Source organism: Cynocephalus volans, chromosome 11 (genome assembly GCF_027409185.1).
Source record: "Cynocephalus volans isolate mCynVol1 chromosome 11, mCynVol1.pri, whole genome shotgun sequence".
Lineage (NCBI taxonomy): Eukaryota > Metazoa > Chordata > Mammalia > Dermoptera > Cynocephalidae > Cynocephalus > Cynocephalus volans.
The window spans coordinates 92,091,288-92,107,370 of record NC_084470.1 but is presented as its reverse complement, the minus strand read 5'-3'; the positions used below and the strand labels follow the sequence as shown (position 1 = coordinate 92,107,370).

The window sequence follows — 16,083 nt, the reverse complement described above, 5'->3', positions numbered from 1 at the left end:
TTTCCCTCCTCCACCCCCCTCTATTTACCCTAGATTTCTTCTCTCCTTCTGAAAGAATAATGGTTACTCTGTTGATTTGTTGCCTAGATGATCTGTCCAATGCTAAGAGGTGTGTTCAGGTCCCCCAATATTATCATAGAGCAGATGCTTCTGTCACTCTGGAATGAGCTTTGTGGAGAGAGAGACATCCTCTTCTTTTCTTTGGTTTCTGCTCGTGACTCTCCTTGTGTCAATGCACTCCAGTGGCTGGTGGATCAACTGCACGGTGGTTGTGGTGTCTAGCCGCTTTCATGGCAGCCATGGTTATTGTGGTGGCTGTAGTGAGCAACACACATGGAGGTGATGTTTTTGGCATGCTCCTTACCTAGTTGATGGTGGTGATGGCGGTGTGCCTGGTTGTGGGAGGAGGGTACGGTCCGTAAACTCTTTTTTTTTTTTTCTTTTTCTAAAAAGATGACTGGTAAGGGGATCTTAACCCTTGACTTGGTGTAGTCAGCACCATGCTCTCCCAAGTGAGCTAACCAGCCATCCCTATATAGTGATCCAAACCCCTGGCCTTGGTGTTATCAGCACCACACCCTCCGAAGTGAGCCATGGGCCAGCCCCCTTAAACTCTTTTTTAAAGAACAGCTTTATTGAGATATAATTCATATACCATACAGTTCACCCACTCAAGTATAGAATTCAATGACTTTAAGTATATTTACAGCGTTGTGCAATCATCACCACAATAGATTGTGATTAGATTAATAGATTACAATATTTTGTCTCCTCCAAAAGAAACCCCGTACGCATCCGCAGCCCCTCTGCGTTCTCCTCCCACTGCCCATTCCCAGTCCTGAGCAACCACTAATCTATTTTCTGTCTTTATAGATTTTCCTGTTCTGGACATTTCATATAAATGGAATCATACAATATGTATGTGGTCTTTCGTGACTGGCTTCTTCCACTTTGCATAATGTTTTCATGGTTCATCCATGTAGTAGCATGTATCCTTCTTACTGACAAATAATATCCTATCTATGGATATACCACTTTTTTTTAATGCATTCATCAATTGATAAGCATTCAGGTTGTTTTTACCTTTTGTCTATTATGGATGTTACAGAGCACAAGTCCAGCTGCCTGCTCCCTTTCAAAAGCAAATCACTCAGAAGTCAAATGTTGGTGGAAATGGAGGTCAGCTTTTATTCAGGAATACAGTGACCCGAGGAGAGATGTCAGGCTAATGCATCTCTCCAGAAAACCTGAAGGAGAATGGCCAGGCTAAAGCCACCTCAAAGACTAAGATTTACTGAGGGGTTTTTAAAGAGGGGTTTGAGGGAATGGAATGTACAAAATGAAAAGCAGGAGAGAGGAGGACATGCAAGGGGCCAGGTGCAAAGTCTCACCAAGGCTCTGTCTGGTTTCTGCTCCTGTCCTTGCTGTTATCTCATGGTCCTGCTGGAGGGTGGAATCAGCACAGCTTTATTGATGTCTTCCTTGGTTTCCCAGTGTCTGGGTAGTACGTGCAAGTCTGCAGCTCCAGGCTGACTAAAAAACAACTTTACATGTATGTAAATAACATCATTTTACCCCATAACCAAGATTCAAAATATCAAATAACCAAGGGCAAAGAGGGAACTCAGAGAAATGCATGCCAAGAAAAAAGCTGTGCCTTTTAAAAATCTTTTAGAGCCCATGGTTTTAGGTCCCAACATGGCTTCAGTCCTGCTCACTCCAACATGCATAAATGCTATGAACATTTGTGTACAAGTTTTTGTGTGGACATGTTTTCATTTCTCTTAAATACACACACACGCACACACACACACATACTTGGATATATATATATATACACACATATATATATATACACACACTATATCTATAAGTGGGATTGCTGGGTCATAGATCTCACACTCTAACCACTATATATTTCAGCTTGTCTTAGTTTCTGCTGTTATTTTATAATCAATAATGCCATTGATTAGAGTGTGATTTTGTAACTCCAAGGTCAAAGGTTTGGATCCCCACACCAGCCAGCCACAAAAAAAAGAATCAATAATGCCAACGGTCATGTCCATCTATTGAGTATCTGTGTTGCAAACCTCCACTTTTATCATCACTGATCCTTACCACTACTCTATAAACAGGAATCATTATTCCATTGTACAGATGAGAGAAACGGGGGCTCGCAGAAGTAAGGTGACTTGCCTGCGCTCAAACAGCTGATAATGGACGGAGCTGGGACTGCGACCCACATCCGCCCGCTTTCTGTGCCCTCTGAGCCTCATACCATGTCGTGGGCCATACCCTTTTCCAGAACTTTCAAAACATGCTTCCTCTCCTCCTCTTAGGCCTTTTCTGGAAGTGAGGCTGGCTTGAAATCCCAAGAGTGAGAGCTGCAAACACTGCCATGCTCTTTTCCCCAGCTGGGGCTGAAGGCCAAGGGAGGGGCTTCCTGGGAGCTGGAAATAAAACAGAGGGAGGAATGGGCAGAGCAGCACTGCAAGGAGGCAGGGAGGTTGTGAGGGGAGGTAAGGAGTTTTTGTTTTTTGGGTCCTGGAGAGCAGGTGAGGTGGTGCTTGGTAGCGCTTTAGGGACAGGGAGTGAGGAGTTGAGGCTGCAGTAAGGGGGCTTGGTAGTGCTGAGTGGGGGAGAGGGCTTTCTGCCTTTGTGGGGGCCGGTCCGGGGAGCTCCCCAAGCTGTTTGAAGGAAAGAATGATTTTACGCAACAGGGGAGGGGGCTTTTGTTCCATGCCCACTCTCTGTGCAATTTGCTCTGTGCCAAGCTCTCCCTGTGCTGGGGACTGGGAATAGGGAGAGCACCTCAGGGCCAGGCACTCAGGGACTGGGGGGCTACAGCAGAAACAGACACTGAGGCACCCTTGGGTAGGAAGAAGGGCAGGATGAAGGGATAGTCCTGTGAGCCGCCTAAGAAGACTTTCCAAAGAGTGGGAAGCAGAGACACTGGGGCTTCAAGCCTGCAAAAGTTTAGCCCTGGCCAGAAAAGGCATTTCAGGAGGAGGGAACTATCTGTGCAAAGGCTTGCAGCATGCAAAAGCTGGAGCATGGAGTGGGTGAGCCCAGGGCTCTCTGCCTAGATCTGTGCTGTCCAATGGAGCCACAAGCCACAGTAGCTGTTTAAATAAGTTAAAATTCAATAAAATGAAAAAGCCAGCTCCTTAGTCACAGTAGTCACATTTCAAGTGCTCGATAGCTGCATGAGGCTAGTCGCTATGGTATTGGAGAGTATGAACATAGAACGTCTGCATCCATTCAAAAAGTTCTTCTGGCTGGTGGAAAGCCTCAGAGGGATTCAGATTTCTTAAGGACCCACGGGAGAGAGCAGGCTCTGACCGGCTGCCTACTGTGAGGTCTCTGGACCATAGGTGACAGAATGGTCCCCAGAATTGTGAGGTGGCATGACTCACCTCCTGCCGGTGTAAAATGAACTCTGTCCCCAGGGACAGGTACAAACCAGGCAGGGTCTCTTTAGCCCTGACTTGGGACTCCTGTTCAGTGTGACCAGAGCCAGTGTCAGAGAAGCATGGAGTGAGTGGCACTGGGGTGGGAGGGGCAGCTGTTGAGTGGGGCTGAGCTTGAGCATGGGTTGGAGATGCGTGTTCTCCTGCTTGGTCACAGTTGGCGTGCTTGGGGCTGGACAGGAGAAGGGCCAGGGGAGGTGTGTGTGAATTGGGACAGGAAATCAGGGCAGAGGTTTGTTGGATGGATGGGGGGGGGTTGCACTGTGTCGAATGATGAGACGGGAGCCCTCCCATCCTACTCTAAAGAACTGTTGCTGCTTCCTTCCCAGGTACAACGCAGTCCAGCTGACAAAGATGGAATATGCCATGAAGTCCCTCAGCCTTCTCTACCCCAAGTCCCTAACCAGGTGAGGAGAGAGCCAGGGGCAGAAGGGAAAGGTAACTAACCATGATTTGTGGGCCAGAACTTCTCAAACTTTAATGGGTATATAAGTCGTGTGGGGATCTTGTTAAAATGCAGGTTCTGATTCAGGAAGTCTGTAAGGGGACCTGAGATTTTGCACTTCTGACAAGCTCCCAGGTGATGTCAATGCTGCTGCTACCTCCTCCACCACCACATATTGAGAAGAAAGGGATAGACACTGTGCTTGGTGCTTTCATTCCCGATCTCATTTAAGCCTCATAACAACTTTGGGAAGTGGGGGTTATTATAACCAATTAGCAGTTGAGCAGACTGAAGCGCAGAGTGGGCAATCTTAATCACCTAGCAAAGTGTAATGGAGCCAAGATTCAAACTTTGTCCTGATTGAGTCCAAAAATCCAGGTTCTCTCTACTCCTTTGGTTCTACATTTTGTATCTTAAAGTCCCAAAATGCCTAATATTGACCTTGGGCTTCCCCCACTTCATCCCACTTTCAGGTGAGAAGAAAGTAAGGCCAAGAGAGGTGGTAACTGGGGGAATGTGGAGCGGGTCCTCTATTCCGCTTGCTATTCCTCTGGACTAGAAAGAACCACAGGATCAACATCACTTTGGAACTTGTTAGACCTATAGACTCTCAGGCTCCACCCCCACCCAGACCTACTGAATAATCATCTGCATTTGAACAGATCCCCAGGTGACTTATAGGCCCCTCAAAGTTTGAGATGCATTGCTCTAGCAGGCTTTTGAGGAACACTAGAGCAGGCTTGGTGGGTGGTAGGGGAGGAGGCACATGTGAGCCCGGTCTGGAGGGGTAAGGGAGTGAATTACCCGGCAGTGTGGTGTGGGCTGGGAGCTGCAGGCAGCTCATCTGACGATCCAATCACCCCCAGGCATGTGGCAGTACGCACCTCGGTGGTGACCCAGCAGCTGCCGTCGGAGCCCAGCCTGGAGGCCCCCAGAGCCCGGCCCTGCCGAGTGAGCACTGCGGATCGCAGTGTGCGAAAGGGCATCATGGCTTGCAGTCTTGAGGACCTCCTCTGCAAGGTGAGGGGTGGGCCTGTGCTCTGCACAATCCAGCCGCTGGGACCTTGGCTGAGAGCTGGCCCTGCCAGCCGCCCCTCTCCTCCAGGTCAGGAGCTGGGATTCAGCAGGAGTGGAGGACAAGGCAGGGTTTAGAAGGTGTAAAGGTTTCCTTTCTGATGTCACCACCAATGGATTGGTAGTGCCTGCCTGGAGAGCGTTCGATTGATTAGCAATGTCTGTCTGGTGACAGAGGAAGGGCAGTACCTTGTATCCTACACTAATAGGTCACTGGTATTTTCAGGGAATATTATTCTTGTTGGGAAAACCCCTGGGTTCCCTTTTCCAGTTGCTCTTTTTTTTTAAAAAAAAGATGACCGGAGGGCCGGCCCATGGCTCACTGGGGAGAGTGCGGTGCTGATAACACCAAGGCCACGGGGTTCGGCTCGCATATAGGGATGGCCGGTTCGCTCACTGGCTGAGCGTGGTGCTGACAACATCATCAAGTCAAGCGTTAAGATCCCCTTACCGGTCATCTTAAAAAAAAAAAAAAAAAAAAAAAAAAAAAAAGATGACCAGTAAGGAGATCATAACCCTTGACTTGGTGTTGTCAGCACCACGCTCTCCCAAGTGAGCTAACTGGCCATCCCTATACAGGGATCCGAACCTGTGGCCTTGGTGTTATCAGCATCGCACTCTCCCCAGTGAGCCATGGGCTGGCCCTCCAGTTCTTAAACTTGTAGAAGTGCCTGGGAATTTGGGAAATGAGCAGAATTTTAGAGATTCTCTTGTCCACCTCCTACCTTCAGTCAGGGCAGTTCTTAAATCTGTCTCCCACAAGGGAGCTTCCGTGGAAGGCTTTTGTTAATAAATGTGGAAGATTTTCTTCAAACTGTTAATCAAGTAAGCTTCCAGAGGAGGAAACCACGGGCACACAGCTCTTGTGGATGGTACTAACAGCAGGCTCTAGGACACCCTTCCCATTCCCATACTTCTCCTCTCTGCTGGGAGTAACTTCTCTCTGTCCCTCATACAGCTTATCCAGTCTTGCTCTGTATTAGTCATGTGCTTCACTGGCCCATCAGCTTATCAGCTCCATGGGGGTGGGACCACTCCCCTCATCTGCAAGCCCAGGTGCCTGGCATAGGTTCAATGTCTGGATTAGGCTTCTAATCATAAAGAGTTTGTTTAACATACAGAAATCATAGCTGACCTAACCCTCTATTCTAGGTGTCTTCCCTGTTCTCTGAATTAGGTCTGTTCTTCCTGAGAGCCAATTTCCCCTATCTTATGAGGCTTCTCTAGCTATGCCAGACTACATTTCTTGGGCTTTGAATCAAAAGGGCCTATTCACACTGTAGTCTGGACTTGGTACTGTTTTTCACCTGAGGACTGGTGATTACCTCCTGCATCAAAATGTCTTTGTTACACATGGCTTCCCAGACACCACCCCCAGAAACTAATTATGTCATAGGTAAGGTCCAGGGATTTTCCTTTTTAGCAGGTACTTCAGGAGATTCTCACACCCACTGAGTTTGGGAAACCCCTCGTCAGAGTCCTATCTCTGAGAGACGCAGAGAAGAACGGTGAGACTCTATCCTTTCAAGATGGTAGACAGGTCAGAAGTGAATCTCACTGATAGTTCAGGGAAGACATTGGCCTATCTAGACTGCTTTTCCAAGTTTGGCAGCAGAAGAAAAGAGGCAGAGAGAATGAAGAGAGAGTGGAAGGTAATCTAGTTGTCAGGGACCAGCGTATGAAGTCCGCTTTTGGCCATGACAAACAGTTGGGTTTCATTTTAAAAGCTAACAGGAAACCAGGCTGCAGGTTAGCTCAGTTGGTTAGAGTGCGGTATTATAATGTTTGTTAAGGTCAAGGGTTCAGATCTCAATACCAGCCAGCTTCTCCCCCCCCACAAAAAAAAAGATAACAGGAAGCCATTGGAGGATTTTTTTTTTTTTAACTAACATGAAGCGATCATAAACTAACAAAAATTACAAGAACAATATGAAACCTTTTCTGAATCATTTGAGAGTAAGTTGTCAATCTGCTGCCTATTAATCTTGGATATTTCAGTAAGTATTTCTCAACAATTAAGGATATTCTCCTATATAACCATAATACAACCATTAAAACCAGGAAACATAATGTTATGTTACTGCAGTTTAATCCTGAGACTCCATTTAAACGTTGTCAGTTCTCCCAATAATCTCCTTTGTAGCTAAAGGAGCCAGGTCAGGATCAAGTGTTTATTTAATTGTATGTCTCTTTCGTCTCTTCAATATAGAATAATATCTTCAGTCTTTCCTTGACCTTCTTGGCCTTGACTGTTTTGAAGATTATAAGCCAGTCATTTTGTTTGCTGTCCCTCAGTTTGTAATTATCTATTTCAGGTTGTATATCTTTGGCAGAAATATAAAAACAGGTTGTCATTGGAAAATTGTTAACGACATGGGGCCGACCCGTGGCTCACTCGGGAGAGTGTGGTGTTGATAACACCAAGGCCACGGGTTTGGATCCCTGTATAGGGATGGCCGATTAGCTCAGTGGGTGAGCGTGGTGCTGACAATACCGAGTCAAGGATTAAGATCCCCTTACTGGTCATCTTTAAAAAAAAAAAAAAGGAAAGAAATATTGTTACTGATAGACCAGGCTCGGTTTGCCCTCTCACATTAAACCAATGACTCAAAAGTCCAGATGTTGGCGCAAGGATTAGAAGGTTTATTCAGATAACTGGCATCTGGGGGATGACCAGGTTAAAATCGTCCCACCCTCTGATGCCTGTTCTGGGGTATATAAAGAGGAAAAGGCAGGAAGATGAGGTAAGGGTCTTTGTTCTAAGAAAAAGTAGAGGAAGGGTCTGGGAGCAGTAGAGGTGGTCTGAGTCAAATGTTAGGGTCCCGTGATGGATTGGAAACTTCAGCATCACAGAGTCTGTGGTCAGCTTCAAGTCCCTGGTGGTATCTCAAGGTTGGAGTCCTTATCTCCTAGGGAGAGCTCAAGGATAACAACTTTAGTCAGACATCAAAAAATACCTGACTTGTATTTCTAATTATCATGAATGCAGTTTTCCTTTAAGTAAGAGGAGGAGTTTACAACCAGCTAGGTTGTCTGCCTCTCTCTTAGCTCTCCTTTTGGTAAGAAAAACAAGAAAACCAGTTTCAGTCCTTAATTGTAGGTGCACGCCCCCCTCTGAAGTAAATCAAGATAGTGATTTCATCTTCTGGCGGTCTCTCAATTCCTCTGCTAACCTCAAGGAATTGATAATTATCAGTTTCCAAGTTAAAGTCTGGCTAAAAATCTTCTGCTTGATCTTAGTTACCCCAAAGATGGTTTTGGTTTTGTTTTTTTTTTTTGGCTAAGGTCCCTTTCAAAATTACATACAATTTTGATTTGTTCGATTACTGTTTAACTCTGAATTAGGTGAATAAGGTGGTACAGTCAGGTTTCTCTGTGTAACATTATTTTTCCTCTTGTGTTAATTATTTTCTAGGGCAGTACATGGTACTAAACAAACATCTAATTCTGCATCTAACTTTCAATTTACTCATTTATTTATATCCTAAGGGACTCAGTATTCCTATTTTAATGGGATCTAATGATGGTAACACATTATTGATGCTCAAATTGTCCCAGACTTGGCTGGTGAGACACCCTTCACCCTGCCTTCTGTGTTTTTTTGCCATGTCCCCATCATTCTTTGAGTGTTTTTTTTTTACTTTCTGGTGCAAAAAGATATTGCAGGCTCATCTTGTGCTTTCCCTGCCTAGTCTTTGAATTGGCCATTTTTCCTAAGAAGGACTGCTTCATTTTAGTGGAGAGTGGAATTCAGAAACCAAGATGTGGGAAATAGGGGTATTTGATGTTACTGTGTGTTGCTGATAAAAGGATTTTCTTTTTCTTTTTTTTTTAAATAAAGGATGACCGGTAAGGGGATCCTAACCCTTGACTTTGTGTCGTCAGCACCATGCTTTCCCAGTGAGCAAACCGGCCATCCCTACATAGGGATCTGAACCCGTGGCCTTGGTGTTATCAGTACCACATTCTCCCAAGTGAGCCATGGGCCGGCCCTAATCACAATCTTAAGGTAGTTACTACTATTACCATTTTCAGAGGCAGAGGCTAAATTTATTCACTGGGATTTTAACTCAGGCAGTCAACTCAAGAGTCCTTACACTTTTGCATTTAATCATTATAACAACTCTAAGACTGTATTTGCCTGAGCTTTTTTAGATGATGAAACTAGTTCAGAGAAGTGAGATAAGTTAAAATGGATCAAAGACCTAAATGTAAAAGCTAGAACTATAAAACCTTTAGAAGAAAACACAGGTATGTAAGTCTTCCTGACTTGGTTTTCTAGATACAGCACCAAAGCACAAGCAACTAAAGGAAAAATAATTTGGACTTGATCAACATGAAAAACATTTTTGTAATAAGGGACACTATCAAGAAAGTAAAAAGACAACCCACAGAATGGGAGGAGATATTTGTAAATCATATATCTGATAAGGGTCTAGTATTAAGAATATCTAAAGAACTCTTACAACTCAACAATAAAAAGATAACCCAATTAAAAACGGGCAAAGGATTTGAGTGAACATTTGTCCAAAGAAGAAATACAGATGGCCAGTAAACACATGAAAAGACGCTCAACATCATCAGTCATTAGGGAAATGCAGATCAAAATCACTTCCTATACACTGAAGTGGCTATTAGAAAGACAGACAATGACAAGCACTGGTGAGGATGTGGAGAAATTGGAATCTTCATGCATTGCTGGTGGGAATGTAGAATGATGCAGCTGCTTTGGAAAGTAGTTTGGTAGTTCCTCAAAAAGTTACACATAGAGTTAATGTATGACTCAGCAGTTCTATTCTTGGGTATAGACCCAGGAGAACTGAAAACATATCTCCATACAAAAACTTGTACACTGAAGTTCATATCAGCATTATTCATAATAGTAAAAAGTGGAAACAACACAAATGTTCATCCATTGATGAATGGATTAAAAAATGTAGTATAGCTATACAGTGGAATATTATTTAGCCGAAAAAAGAAATGAATCACGCTACAACACGAATGACTTTGAAAACATGCTAAGTGAAAGAAGTCAATCTAGAAAGACCCTGTAATTCCATTTATATGAAATGTGTGGAAGAGGCAAATCCATAGATACAGACAGTAAAGGTTGACCTTGGATGGGGAATGGGAGGAATAGGGAGTGACTGCTAACGGGTACTGGGATTTTGGGGGAGGGTGATTAAAATGTTTTGACATTGGGCCGAGCCCGTGTCGCACTCGGGAGAGTGCTGCGCTGGGAGCGTGGCGACACTCCTGCCGCAGGTTCGGATGCTATATAGGAATGGCCGGTGCACTCACTGGCTGAGTGCCGGTCACGAAAAAGACAAAAAAAAAAAAAAAATGTTTTGACATTAGAGAATGGTAATGGTCACAACAACTTTGTGAATGTACGGGTTGAGGTCCCCTAATCTGAAAATCTGAAATCTGAATTGCTCCAAAATCCAAAACTTTTTGGGCACTGATATGATACTCAAAGGAAATGCTCATTGGCGCAATTCAGATTTCAGATGTTCAGATCAGGGATGCTCAACCAGTCAAATATTTGCAAATATTCCAAAATCCAAAAAAATCCAAAACACTTCTGATCCAAAAAATTTTAGATAAGGGATATTCAATCTGTACTAAAAAAACACTGAATTGTACACTTTAAAAGGGTGAATTTTATGGTATGTAAATAGTATCTCAATAAAAAATTACATGTGTGACTCCCATTATATTTTATTGGACAGCACTGTTCTAGACTACTGATCATGAAGGCACGTACAAAAGTTACCATGATATAAAATCTTTGGGTGATGATCCCACGACTGTGAGCTTGGGTTCCAGTCCCATCCCATGGATCCCGACCTATTTCTTCTTTCCCTGGCAGCTGAGGTGATGTGATGTGAGTCTTTCCCATACCAGGTCTGTGGCTTCGGGGGGATGATGGAAACATCACTGACCTTACTCCCCAGGTCCGGGATGCCCTGATGCTGGCTGACAAGCCCTTCTTCCTGGTGCTGGAGGAAGATGGCACAACTGTAGAGACAGAAGAGTATTTCCAAGCCCTGGCAGTGGATACAGTGTTTATGGTCCTACAGAAGGGGCAGAAATGGCAGCCCCCATCAGAACAGGTGAGGTCCCACCTGTAGGGGGAGAAATTGGGAGCCTAGGAAAAGTCCTCAAGGGGTGCCAACCACATACTTGTCTTGATGCAGGGGACTAGGTACCAACTCTCCCATAAGCCTGCCAACAAGATTGATGTGGCCCGCATAACCTTTGACCTGTACAAGCTGAACCCACAGGACTTCATTGGCTGCCTGAATGTGAAGGCGACTCTCTATAATACATACTCCCTTTCCTATGATCTGCACTGCTACAAGGCCAAGAGCATTGTGAAGTGAGTGAATTGGGATTGGCTGGGACAGAGTAGGTAAGAAGCAATAGAGAGCCTCTATCTGTCTCTGTGGACATCAGCTCTCTCAGGGCCTGGTCTGGCATTGGTGCTAACAAAGCATAACAGTTAGCATTTGTGTGGAATTATATGACTTATCTATGTGCTTTGATTACACCAGTGTATGCCAAAGGGATACACAGACTCCTGGTGAAACCAGGATACATTTAGTTTTTATGATGACCTGCTACTATAGCAACTACATTTTCTCACCTAAAATAGTAAGCTTTCCTAGGTAGTCTTCTAATCAACTTGTAAAAAATGAACGTGTCAAAGATTTTACTGAACTCATTAATAAAAGAACTAGCAAGAAGTTACAGTCTGTTCCAAGAAGAATCCAAAATCCCACACATATATAGGTCCATAAAAAATGATGAGATATTCTGCAAACAATACAAAAAAAGATGAGATAAATTTATACAAAATTGGATCTTTTCCATGGGGATGGGAGGAATGAAATAATCGTCCCTCCCTAAGACAGAGTTAATTTGTGTGTCTTATGAACAAGAATTATTTGTATTGTCTAATGAATTTTTTTTTTTTTTTTACCTTTTATTCTTGAAAGTCTAATCAAGGGGCCGGCCCATGGCTCACTCGGGAGAGTGTGGTGCTGATAACACCAAGGCCAAGGGTTCGGATCCCTATATAGGGATGGCCGGTTAGCTCAGTGGGTGAGCATGGTGCTGACAACACCAAGTCAAGGGTTAAGAACCCCTTACCGGTCATCTTTTTAAAAAAAAAAAAAAAGAAAGTCTAATCAAGTATCCCAGCAAGCATGAGAATGTGGTAAACTGCAAGACAAGTACCGTATGGTAGTTTTTCCAAAATTCAATTGCTCCAGTGTTGCTCTGGAGCATTCTTACCGATTAGGTGGCTGTAGCCATGGAGGCTGAAGCAATACAATTAGTTCAAATCCACAAAGCTAGGGAGTAGCAGAGCATGGCCTTTAGCCAGTTTCTTCTGACAGATCCTGCTCCTTCCCAGTTGCTTCATTTAGTGTTGACTGAGTACCCACTGTGTGCCTGGCCCTATGCTGTAAGCTAAAGATGCAGAGAAGAACGAGGTATCAGAACAAGTTCCATGAGGGCAAGAATTTCTGTTGCCTCCAGTACCTTGATGAATGCTGGCACGTATTAATTACTTAAATAATTGTAGATTGAGTGAAGATGCTTATGATCCTTGTTCTCAGGGGGCTTCTGAGAAATCCTGCTCAGGGTCCTGAGAGTTCTGCTAGAACTTATGTAGCTAGAGAATACCAGGCCTTCTTGGCTCTCTTACTCTCAATTCTTTTTTTTTCTTTTTCTTTTTGGGTGGCTGGCTGGTATGCGGATCCAAACCTGTGACCTTGGTGTTATAAGGCTGCTCTCCAATAACTGAGCTAACCAGCCAGCACTTCTTGGCTTTTTTTCTTTTGTTTTTTTTTTTTTTTAAAAGATGACCGGTAAGGGGATCTTAACCCTTGACTTGGTGTTGTCAGCACCACAGTCAGCCAGTGAGCCAACTGGCCATCCTTATATAGGATCTGAACCCATGGCCTCGGTGTTATCAGCACCGCACTCTCCCAAGTGAGCCACGGGCCGGCCCTTCTTGGCTTTCTTAGTTTATCCTCTGCATACCCAATCTGCAGACAGGAAACTGAGGCTATGTGGTTCCACATGTCAGAGATGACAGTCAGTGGCAGACTTGAGCCTGGTTCTGTGGCTAGAAGTTCCATTTTCCCCCATGGATATTTCCTCTGCGATATTACTTTATCACACCCCCTCTTGATCTGGGCTTGCTGCCAGTAGTTTGCAGATTTCAAAATCTAGAGCAAGAAGTGTCAGCCTTCAAACTCAGTCCATTTAGGGGAAGTGAGACTCTCCAACCTAAATACAGTAGATATATTGGTATCAAAAAATAATAGCAAGCTGGAGTTAGCTTAGTGTCTTAGTGGTGTCACTTGGTTTTTTTAAAAATTGTGGTAAAATATACATAGCATAGAATTTACCATTTTAACCATTTTTAAGTGTACAATTCAGTGGTATTGGTACATTCACAATGTTGTGCAACCATCACCACTATTTCCAGAACTTTGTTGCAATCCCACACAGAAACTCTGTACCCATTAAACAATAACTCTCTATTCCTGCTCCCTCCAGTCCCTGGTAACCTCTGTTCTACTTTCTGTCTTTATCAATTTTCCTATTCTAGGTACCGCACACAAATGGAATCATATAATATATGAACTTTGGTGTCGGGATCATTTCACTTAGCTTGATGTTTTCAAGGTTCATCCATGTTGTAGCATGTGTCAGAATTTTATTCCCTTTTAAAGTTGATTGGCTAGGTTTTAAGCCTCAGTTTTCTAATTTGAGAATTGGGTATACTGCTCAGTTATAGCCTTTAAAAATGTATGGTATTTTCATGAGTAGATATTCATGGTTCTAAGTGTCTTTCTACCCCCCTCCACCCCCAACCAGAACATAAGTTCACTTATTGAATGAAGGTTAATAGAAGACTAACTTTTTTTTTTTTTAAAGATGACCGGTAGGGGGATCCTAACCCTTGGCTTGGTGTTGTCAGCACCATGCTCACCCAGTGAGCTAACCGGCCATCCCTATATGGGATCCGAACCCATAGCCTTGGTGTTATCAGCACCGCACTCTCCTGAGTGAGCCATGGGCAGGCCCCCAGAAGACTAAAGTTTTAACATCAGACAAGAAATATTTCTTTTCCTTTTGTTTTCTTCTCCCCTATCTCCCATAGGACTAGACACCTCTAGTGACCCTCACATATGTCTTTAAGCAGGTCTAATAAGAATTTAGTTACTCTTGTCTAGTATTCAACCAGCTGCTCTCGATCCCACGTTTCCCCTGTTTTCTGCTCATTGGACCCCGTGTTACATGTTTAATGTTATATTAGCCTCATAACCCTGTGTGGCAGGTACATTTTATAGACGAGGAAGCTGAAGTTCAGAATAGAGCAATTTGCTAAAGTTCCCATAGGTAATAAGACTGGATTAGAACTCAGGCCTGTCAGGGCTGGCTGGTGGCTCAGTTGGTCAGAGCACAGCCTTAAAACAACAAGATCACAAGTTCAGATCCCTGCACTGGCCAGCCACAAAAAAAACCAAAACAAAACGGAGGCCTGTCTGCTTCAAGTTCTGTTGCCAGTACATGGTAACACCAGGCTTGGGGGTCTTCATGTTCAGCACTCTGAAAATGAGCCAGACTACGAATGACTTGGAAAGGCCTTGGAGTCTAGAACAGAGTGTTCTGAAGGACAGAGCCATGTTATGTAGATTAATCTGGCTGGGCCAAAGTAGTATTAAGAAAAACCAAAAGTCCTTATTAAATGAGCTCGAGTTTCGCATGAGAAAGTAGGGAGGCTCTAGATTTCTCAACAAGGTACAATTGCAGGTCATGCCTGTAGGCCCTTTTCCATCTGCTGCGGGAATTCAGCCTCTATTCCTGCTTGCATAGGGCTCTAGATTTTATGAAAAGTTTTTAATCTTATCACCTCAGTGGCATTCAAATTTTTTAAATAAAGAAAACTAAGAAAATGAAACCAATTCCTTCCAGGCCACCATGGGAATTTGGGGGAGGGGGCATTTAAAGGGTATTCTTCACGTTTCTGAGTTGAGTGCCTTCTCATTTCCGCCCAGGGAAGCTCTTCGCTGGGCCCTGTTCAGCATGCAGGCCACAGGCCACGTGTTGCTGGGCACCTCCTGTTACATGCGGCAGCTCCTTGATGCCACAGAGGAAGGGCAGCCCCCCAAGGGCAAGCCCTCATCCCTCATTCCTGCCTATCCCAAGCTACTGCAGTGAAGGCCCAAGTCTTTGGGGCCTTCCCCAGCCAGACTAGACTGGGGACCCCATGCTCAGCTGGTAGTGCCCACAAGCCTGGCAGCTGTAGAGCTTCTTACCTCCCCACACCTGCCTCACCGCACAGGACCATCAATGAGGAAGCAGGAGGAAGGGCTGGAAACCTGGGGTGGCCGAAGGAGAACTTCAGCTTCCCGGCCTGGCCCAGCTCCTTCCTGCCCAAGGTAGCTTGGCTGATCAAGACTGGTCACCAAGAGGCCAAGGCATGAATGAAGTCTGCCCTTCTTCAGCAATCTGTCTTCACATGCTTCACTTTCATGACACTCCCTACCTCGTGGGCCCTCCATCCCGGAATACTCCTGAGTGAATTGTCAAGCCCACTAGTGTACAATTTTCGAGAGTTTGCAATAAATTATTTATGCTGATACATCTTCTTTGCCTGTGCTCTTTAGGGGTGAGGGTGGGGCTCTACCTGGAAGGTTGGAAAAGGCTAAGGGAAGAGAGAAATCAAATCATTCTCCATAATGTAGGGTTATAGGAAACTACTTTTTCGTTAAAAAAATTGTAGTTGATTTTGGAACTAAAGTCTCTGAATTTGAGACTTGAGCAACCATGTAATCAATATAAGTGGCAATTTCTAAATTAAATTTGCCTATCAGAATAACTTTTTTTTTTTTTTTAAAGATGACCAGTAAGGGGATCTTAACCCTTGACTTGCTGTTGTCAGTACCACGCTCAGCCAGTGAGCCATCGGCCATCCCTATATAAGATCCCAACCTGTGGCCTTGATATTATCAGCACCACACTCTCCTGAGTGAGCCACGGGCTGGTCCTTTATCAGAACAACTTTGGTTG

At 44.3% G+C, this 16,083-nt stretch overlaps 1 protein-coding gene across 1 annotated transcript; it reads left to right on the top strand.

Moving 5' to 3' along the window:
* Positions 1 to 3,809: 3,809 nt before the first annotated feature.
* CIDEC (cell death inducing DFFA like effector c) lies at positions 3,810 to 15,231 on the top strand. Its single transcript, XM_063115261.1, has 5 exons — positions 3,810 to 3,877; positions 4,782 to 4,935; positions 10,947 to 11,105; positions 11,190 to 11,371; positions 15,069 to 15,231. The coding sequence occupies exons 1-5, from the start codon at positions 3,825 to 3,827 to the stop codon at positions 15,229 to 15,231; spliced, it is 711 nt and encodes a 236-aa protein (XP_062971331.1). The 5' UTR covers positions 3,810 to 3,824.
* The last annotated feature ends 852 nt before the right edge of the window (positions 15,232 to 16,083 follow it).

Coding starts and splice junctions, on each gene's coding strand:
- CIDEC (XM_063115261.1), top strand. CDS start 3,825: ATGGAATATGCCATGAAGTCCCTCAGCCTTCTCTACCCCAAGTCCCTA. Junction 3,878..4,781: donor TACCCCAAGTCCCTAACCAG/GTGAGGAGAGAG, acceptor AATCACCCCCAG/GCATGTGGCAGTACGCACCT. Junction 4,936..10,946: donor TTGAGGACCTCCTCTGCAAG/GTGAGGGGTGGG, acceptor CTTACTCCCCAG/GTCCGGGATGCCCTGATGCT.